The 8,888-nt window shown below is 55.7% G+C and overlaps 1 protein-coding gene across 1 annotated transcript in view; it reads left to right on the forward strand.

Annotated features, from left to right (window-relative positions):
* LOC145339035 (leukotriene B4 receptor 1-like) overlaps positions 1 to 7,407 on the forward strand; it is a 19,890-nt gene extending 12,483 nt beyond the window's left edge. Inside the window, 3 exon segments of the mRNA XM_080183461.1 lie at positions 6,346 to 7,150; positions 7,153 to 7,208; positions 7,210 to 7,407. Coding sequence (XP_080039587.1) covers positions 6,346 to 7,150; positions 7,153 to 7,208; positions 7,210 to 7,407 — 1,059 coding nt within the window.
* Positions 7,408 to 8,888: the final 1,481 nt, after the last annotated feature.

The raw sequence follows: 8,888 nt of genomic DNA on the forward strand, positions 1-8,888 counted from the left end.
AGGACTAGGGGGCACAGCTCAAGATAAAGGGGGGACGGTTTAGAACGGAGTTGAGGGGGAACTTCTTCACTCAAAGGGTGGTGAATCTCTGGAATTCTCTGCCCGTTGAAGTGGTGGAGGCTACCTCACTAAATATTTTTAAGACGCGGGTTGATGGGTTTTTGATAAGAGAGGGGATTAAAGGTTATGGGGAGAGGGCGGGAATGTGGAACTGAGCCACGACAGATCAGCCATGATCTTATTGAATGGCGGGGCAGGCTCGAAGGGCCAGATGGCCTACTCCTGCTCCTATTTCTTATGTTCGTATGTGTGTGTGTGTGTGTGTGTGTGCGTGTGTGTGTGTGTATGTGTGTGCGTGTGTGTGTGTGTACGTGTGTGTGTGTGTGCGTGTGTGAGTGTGTGTATGTGTGCGCGCGTGTGTGTGTGTGTGTGTGTGTGCGTGTGTGTGTGCGTGTGCGTGTGTGTGTATGTGTGTGCGTGTGTGTGTGTGCGCGTGTGTGTGTAAGTGTGTGCGTGTGTGTGGTGTGTGTGTGTGAGTGTGTGTGTGTGCGTGTGTGTGTGCCGTGTGCGTCGTGTGTGTGTGCGTGTGCGTGTGTGTGTATGTGTGTGCGTGTGTGTGTGTGCGCGTGTGTGCGTGTGTGTGTGTGCGTGTGTGTGTGTGTGTGTGTATGTGTGTGTGGGTGTGTGTGTGTGTGTGTGTGTATACCATACCGGTGCCACACAAGGGTCGCTGTGTGTGTGGAGGTTGCACGTTCTCCCCGTGTCTGCGTGGGTTTCCTCCGGGTGCTCTGGTTTCCTCCCACAGTCCAAAGATGTGCGGGTTAGGTTGATTGGCTGTGCTAAGAAATTGCCCCTTAGTGTCCAGGGATGTGTAGGTTAGAGGGATTAGTGGGTATATATGTAGGGATATGGGGTAGGGCCTGGGTGGGATTGTGTCGGTGCAGACTCGATGGGCCGAAGGGCCTCTTCCTGCAATGTAGCGTTCTATGATTCCTGTATGAGGAGACAAAACTGCACACAGTACTCCAGGTGTGGCCTCGCTAACACCCTGTACAATCGCAGCAAAACATCTTTATTTAAAATTTTATTTATTCGTCACACGTACAGCTTACATTAACATTGCAATGAAGTTCCTGTGAAATCCCCCCTAGTCACCACGCTCCGGCACCCGTTCGGGTTAATGCAGCACGCCTTTCAGACTGTGGGAGGAAACCGGAGCACCCGGAGGAAACCCGCGCAGACACGGGGAGAACGTGCAGACTCCGCTCAGACAGTGACCCCGAGGCCGGGAAATCGAACCCGGGTCCCTGGCGCCGTGAGGCAGCAGTGCTGACCCACTGTGCCACGTGCCGTCCCCCTCCCCACCCCCCCCCATAGCTGAATCCCCCATTATCAACACGCTGGGGGTTTTACCATTGACCAGAATCTGAACAGGGCCCAGCCGTGTAAATGCTGTGTCTGCCAGAGCAGGCCAGGAGGCTGGGAATCCTGCGGAGTGTAACCCACCTCCTGAATCTTACCCCCCCCTACGCCTATCCAGCATCTACAAGTCAGGAGTGTAATGGAATCATTTCTAGGTGCCTTGGTGAGTCACTGCAGTGCAGTGTGGATGGTCCACACACACCGCTGCCACTGTACATGGATGGGAGGGATCGAATGTTCCCCGATGCGGTGTTGATAGTTGTGGGGGCGTTCAATGATTTAATGGAACCTAGAACATAGAAGAGTACAACGCAGGCAGAGGCCCTTCAGCCCATCATGTTGTACTAACCATGATGTCAAACTCATCCCTCCTGCCTGCCCTATGCCTCCCGGTCAGACCCCACTTGGAGTACTGTGCTCAGTTCTGGTCGCCTCACTACAGGAAGGGTGTGGAAGCCATTGAGAGGGTGCAGAGGAGATTACAAGGACGTTGCCTGGATTGGGAGGCATGCCTTACGAGGATAGGTTGAGGGAGCTCGGTCTCTTCTCCCTGGAGAGACGAAGGTTGAGAGGTGACCTGATAGAGGTTTATAAGATGTTGAGAGGTATAGATAGGGTGGATCTCAGAGGCTATTTCCCAGGGCTGAAATGGTCGCTACGAGAGGACACAGGTTTAAGGTGCTGGGAGCAGGTACAGAGGAGATGTCAGGGTAAGTTTTTCACTCAGAGGGTGGTGAGTGAGTGGAATCGGCTGCCGTCGGTGGTGGTGGAGGCGAACTCGCTGGGGTCTTTTAAAAGACTTCTGGATGAGTATATGGGATTTAGTGGGATTGGGGGTTATAGATAGGCCTGGTAGGTAGGGATATCATCAGGGCAACTTGTGGGCCGAAGGGCCTGTTTGTGCTGTAGTGTTCTATGTTCTATTACTTACACATTCATGTGCTTATCCGATTATAGAAAGGATATTATTAAACTAGAAAGAGTGCAGAAAAGATTTACTAGGATGCTACCAGGACTTGATGGATTGAGTTATAAGGAGAGGCTGGATAGACTGGGACTTTTTTCTCTGGAGTGTAGGAGGCTGAGGGGTGATCTCATAGAGGGCTATAAAATAATGAGGGGCATAGATCAGCTAGATAGTCAATATCTTTTCCCAATTTATTTGAATTTATTTGATTGAATTTAGGAGTCGCAGCATCATGTTGCAACTGTACACAACTCTGGTGCGGCCGCACTTGGAGTACTGTGTGCAGTTCTGGTCCCCACATTACAGGAAGGATGTGCAGGCATTGGAGAGGGTGCAGAGGAGGTTTACCAGGATGTTGCCTGGCATGGAGGGGAAGTCCTATGAGGAGAGACTGAGGGATTTGGGTTGTTTTCGCTAGAAAGAAGGCGGCTAAGAGGGGATCTTATTGAAACATATAAGATGATTAGAGGTTTAGATAGGGTGGATAGTGATAGCCTTTTTCCTCGGATGGAGAAAGCTAGCACGAGGGGGCATAGCTTTAAATTAAGGGGGGGTAGTTATAGGACTGATCTCAGGGGTAGGTTCTTTACCCAGAGGGTGGTGAGGGATTGGAATGCCCTGCCAGCTGCGGTTGTAAATGCGCCTAGTTTGGGGGCGTTTAAGAGATCTATGGATAGGTTTATGGACGAGAAGGGATTGGTTTAGATTAGTGGGTCATTGCTTTTTAACTGGTCGGCGCAACATCGTGGGCCGAAGGGCCTGTTCTGCGCTGTAATGTTCTATGTTCTATGTTCTAAAGGTAGGGGAGTCTAAAACTAGAGGGCACAGGTTGAAGGTGAGAGGGGAGAGATACAAAAGGGTCCAGAGGGCAATTTTTTTCACACACAGAGGGTGGTGAGTGTCTGGAACGAGGCTGCCAGAGGTAGTAGTAGAGGTGGTGAGGAAGAATGTTCTTGCTGTGAAGGGAGCGCAGTGACGTTTTAGCAGATTTATACGGCTGTTCTGTTTCAGTTTCTGGTCAATGGTAACCCCCAAGATATTGGTGGTGGGGGGGGGGGGGTGGTTGAATTCAGCGATGGTAAGTCCTTGTAGATGATTGACAGGAGGTATTGGTAGTGGGGGGGAGGGGGTGTCAGGAGGTGAGTTACTCTCTGCAGGATTCCCAGTCTCTGACCTGCTCTGGTAGCCACAGTATTTATATGAAAGAAAGGATAGCAGGACTAGAGGGCACAGCCTCAAGATAAGGGGGGGGCGCAGATTAGATTGGAGTTGAGGAGGAACTTCACTCAAAGGGTGGTGAACCTCTGGAATTCTCTGCCCATTGAAGTGGTGGAGGCTACCTCATTGAATATATTTAAGACACGGGTAGATAGGTTTCTGATAGACAGGGGAATTAAGGGTTATGGGGAGAGGGCGGGAAAGTGGAACTGATCCACTATCAGATCAGCCACGATCTTATTGAATGGCGGGGCAGGCTCGAAGGGCTAGATGGTCTACTCCTGCTCCTATTTCTTATGTTCTTATGGCTGGGGTCCCAGTTGGTCAATGGTAACCCCCAGAATGATGGTAGTGGGGGATTCAATGATGGCAATGATGTTGAAATGGTTGGGGGAGGGGTGCAAGGGGGTGCGGCTGGAATCATAGAATCATAGAGTCTGTACACTACAGAAGAAGGCCATTCGGCCCGTCGAGTCTGCACCGAACACAATCCCACCCAGACCTTATTCCCCTAACCCTTCATATTTACCCTGCTAATCCCCCTGACACTATTGGACAATTTAGCATGGCCAATCAACCCAACCCGCACATTTTGGACTGTGGGAGGAAACCGGAGCACCCGGAGGAAACCCGCACAGACACGGGAGAACATGCAAACTCCACACAAACAGCGACCTGTGGCCAGAATTGAACCCAGGTCCCTGGCGCTGTGGGGCAGCAGTGCTAAACACTGTGCCACCGTGCAGTCAGCAGGAGTGAATTGGCTCCCCTTCAATTCAATTCCCATATATATATATTTATATTATATATAATCATAGAATCCCCACGGTGCGGAATCGAAGTCATTCATCTCATCGATTCTAAGCCAACCGCAATCCCATCCCCAGGTCCCGTAACCTCTACACCTTTACCTGACTAATCCCTCTGACCTACCCATCCCAGGGCACTAAGGGGCAATTTTTAGCACAGCCAACGCACCTAATCTGCACACCTTCGGAGCTGTGGGTGGAAACCGGAGCACCCGGAGCAAATCCAACCCACGCGGACACGGGGGGAGAACGTGCAAACTCCGCACAGACAGTGACCCGAGCCGGGAATCGAACCCCAGGGTCCCTGCGAGGCAGCAAGTGCTAACCCACCGTTGCTGCCTGGGGTCCACTTCAGTCAATGGTGACCCCCAGGGTGTTGGGGGATTCAGCGATGGTAACACCATCGAATGTCAAGGTGGGGGAGGGGAGGGTGACGGGAGGCGTGGTGGTGGGGGGGGTGGTGTCCAGTTCAATAGTCTGGTTAATGGTAACAGCAACCCCCCACCTCCCCAGGATGTTGATAGTGGGGGATTCAGTGATGGTAGTACAATGGTAATGTCCAGGGGTGCGAATGGTCAGATCTTCTCTTGTTGAGAGATGGTCATTGCCTGGCACTTGTGTGGCATGAATTTTATTTGCCAATTGCCGCTTGAAATTCTTTCCTCTACTTACCCCAATTTCTCTCTCCAAGTCTCTCTCTCCTCCCAATTTCTCTCTCGCTCTCCCAATCCTCTCTCCTCCCTCCCAATCTCCTCTCTCCCAATCTCCTCTCCCTCCCAATCTCTCTCTCAATCTCCCAATCTCTCTCTCATTCTCCCAATCTCTCTCTCAATCTCCCAATCTCTCTCTCATTCTCCCAATCTCTCTCTCATTCTCCCAATCTCTCTCTCATCTCCCAATCTCTCTCTCATTCTCCCAATCTCTCTCTCATTCTCCCAATCTCTCTCTCAATCTCCCAATTCTCTCTCATTCTCCCAATCTCTCTCTCATTCTCCCAATCTCTCTCTCATTCCCCAATCTCTCTCTCAATCTCCCAATCTCTCTCTCATTCTCCCAATCTCTCTCTCAATCTCCCAACTCTCTCACATTCTCCAATCTCTCTCTCATTCTCCCAATCTCTCTCTCAATCTCCCAATCTCTTTCTCATTCTCCCAATCTCTCTTTCAACCTCCCAATCTCTCTCTCACTCCCAATCTCTCTCTCTCTCCCACTCTCTCTCTCTCTCCCAATCTCTCTCACTCTCCCAATCTCTCTCTCCCTCCCAATCTCTCTCTCTCTCTCCCAATCTCTCTCTCTCTCCCAATCTCTCTCACTCTCCCAATCTCTCTCTCCCTCCCAATCTCTCTCTCTCTCTCCCAATCTCTCTCTCTCTCCCAATCTCTCTCTCCCTCCCAATCTCTCTCTCCCTCCCAATCTCTCTCTCTCTCTCCCAATCTCTCTCTCTCCCTCCCAATCTCTCTCTCTCTCTCCCAATCTCTCTCACTCTCCCAATCTCTCTCTCCCTCCCATCTCTCTCTCTCTCTCCCAATCTCTCTCTCTCATCTCTCACTCTCCCAATCTCTCCTCCCTCATATCTCACACTCTCTCTCCCAATCTCTCTCTCTCTCTCTCTCCCAATCTCTCTCTCAATCTCTCACTCTCCCAATCTCTCTCCCTCAATATCTCACTCTCTCTCTCTCTCTCTCCCAATCTCGCTCTCTCAATCTCTCTCTCTCTCTCCCAATCTCTCTCTCTCAATCTCTCACTCTCCCAATCTCTCTCCCTCAATATCTCACTCTCTCTCTCCCAATCTCTCTCTCTCTCTCTCTCCCAATCTCTTTCTCTCAATCTCTCCTCAATATCTCACTCTCTCTCTCCCAATCTCACTCTCTAAATCTCTCTCACTCTCTCTCTGTTTCTCAATCTCTCTCTCTCTCTCTCCCCCTGTAGGCCGGACTGGACACTCCGCTGACCGTCCCGACGCCATCGCCGTCTCCGCCAGCCTGCCAGCCCAACCAGACGGCCGTGGACAACCTGCTGAGCTCCCGCCCCTCCACCATCATTGGCAGCCTGATCCTGTCGCTGGCCCTGGTGGTGGGGCTGCCGGGCAACGCCTTCGTGGTGTGGACCATCCTGTGGCGCATGAGGCGGCAGGGCCGGGCGGTGACCTGCGTGCTGATCCTCAACCTGGCGGTGGCCGACGGGGTCACCCTGCTGACCACCCCCTTCTGGATCCACTTCCTGGTGGGCCGGGAGTGGGCCTTTGGCCGGGCAGCTTGCAAGGGCTTCCACTACATCTGCTGCCTCAACATGTACGCCAGCGTCTTCCTCCTGGCCTACATGAGCGTGGACCGGCTGGCTGCGGTCTCCCGCCCCTACGCCGCTGCCCGGCTCCGCCGCAAGTCCTTGAGCCGGCGGGTGCTGGCGGGCATCTGGTGCCTGGCGGCCCTGATGGCGCTGCCCGCCCCCATCTACCGGGAGGTGGGCAAGGGCCGGGTGGAGTGCCGGGACCTGTGCGAGCCGCGGCACCCCTCCCCGGCCCACACGGCCTTCCACTACCTGGCCGAGACGGTGGTGGGCTTCCTGCTGCCCTACGCGGTCATCCTGGGCAGCTACGCGGTGGTCAGCCGCCGCCTGCGGACGCTGCGCTCCCGCCGCAAGAGCCGGGTGGAGCGGCTGATCGTGGCCATCGTGGTGGCCTTCGGCCTCTTCTGGCTGCCCTACCACGCGGTCAACCTGGCCCAGGTGGGGGCGGAGGGGCGGGCCGGGCCCGGCTGCGGGACTGGCTGAAGGAGCAGCGGCCCATGGTGACGGGCGCTGGCCTTCGTGGGCTCGTGCGTCAACCCTGTGCTGTACGCCTTCACCGGCGTGGAGCTGATCCGCAGCGCCGGGCCCAACTTCATGGCCAAGCTCTTCGAGGTCACCACCACCTCCGAAAGCCAGGCCAGCCAGAGCCGGAGCCGGGCCGGCAAGGGGGAGGGGGCCAACGGGGACGTCCACACCGGCCTCTAGGACAACCCCCCCCCGTCCTCCTTTCCATCCCCTCACACCCTCCCCCGACCTCTAACCCCCCCAGCCCCCACCTCCCAATACATCTCCATCCCTCACACCCTCCCCCGACCTCTAACCCCACCGCCAATACATCTCCATCCCCCCCGACCTCTAACCCCCCCACCCCCCACCTCCCAATACATCTCCATCCCCCCCGACCTCTAACCCCCACCGCCAATACATCTCCATCCCCTCACCCACCACCCCCCAGCCTCTAACCCACCCCCACCGCCAATACATCTCCATCCCCCCCCCGCCCCCCCGACCTCTAACCCCCACCGCCAATACATCTCCATCCCCCCCCGACCTCTAACCCCCCACCCCCCACCTCCCAATACATCTCCATCCCCTCACACCCTCCCCCGACCTCTAACCCCCACCCCCAATACATCTCCATCCCCCCCCGACCTCTAACCCCCACCTCCCAATACATCTCCATCCCCCCCGACCTCTAACCCCCCCACCCCCCACCTCCCAATACATCTCCATCCCCCCGACCTCTAACCCCCCCACCCCCACCTCCCAATACATCTCCATCCCCTCACACCCTCCCCCGACCTCTAACCCCACCCCCAATACATCTCCATCCCCTCACCCACCACCCCCAGCCTCTAACCCACCCCCACCGCCAATACATCTCCATCCCCCCCCCGCCCCCCCGACCTCTAACCCCCACCGCCAATACATCTCCATCCCCCCCCCCGCCCCCCCGACCTCTAACCCCCCCCACCCCCACCTCCCAATACATCTTCATCCCCTCACCCCCCCCCCCCCACCCCCAATACATCTCCATCCCCTCACCCACCTCCCCCCCCCCAGCCTCTAACCACCCTCCACCCCCAATACATCTCCATCCCCTCACCCACCTCCCCCCCCCCAGCCTCTAACCCCCCTCCACCCCCAATACATCTCCATCCCCGGACTCTAACCCCCACCCCCAATACATCTCCATCCCCTCACCCACCCGCCCCCCCAGCCTCTAACCACCCCCCCCCCCACCCCCCAATACATCTCCATCCCCGGCCTCTACCCCCCCCACCCACCCCCCCCAAATACATCTCCATCTTCTTCACCCACCCGGCCTCAAACCCCCCACCCCCCAGTATATCTCCATCCCCTCACCCCTCCCGGACTCTAACCCCCCACCCCCCAATATGTCTCCATTCCCCCCCCCCCCCCGGCCTCTAACCCCACCGCCCCACCCCCAATACATCTCCATCCCCCACCTCTAACTCCCCCCCCCCCCACTGTGAATGGATCTCCATCCCCTCCACCCAAGCTCCCATCCCCCCCCACCTCTAACCCCCATCGCCAATAGATCTCCATCTTCTCCCCCGACCTCTCACCTTCAACCTCTCGCCCCCACCGCCAACAAATCTCCATCCCCTCCACCTGACCTCTCACCACCTCCCCCCTCCCGCCTCTAGCCCCACCGTAATAGA

This window comes from Carcharhinus amblyrhynchos, unplaced genomic scaffold (genome assembly GCF_965287045.1).
Source record: "Carcharhinus amblyrhynchos unplaced genomic scaffold, sCarAmb.v2.hapA chromosome_293, whole genome shotgun sequence".
In the NCBI taxonomy this organism is placed as follows: domain Eukaryota; kingdom Metazoa; phylum Chordata; class Chondrichthyes; order Carcharhiniformes; family Carcharhinidae; genus Carcharhinus; species Carcharhinus amblyrhynchos.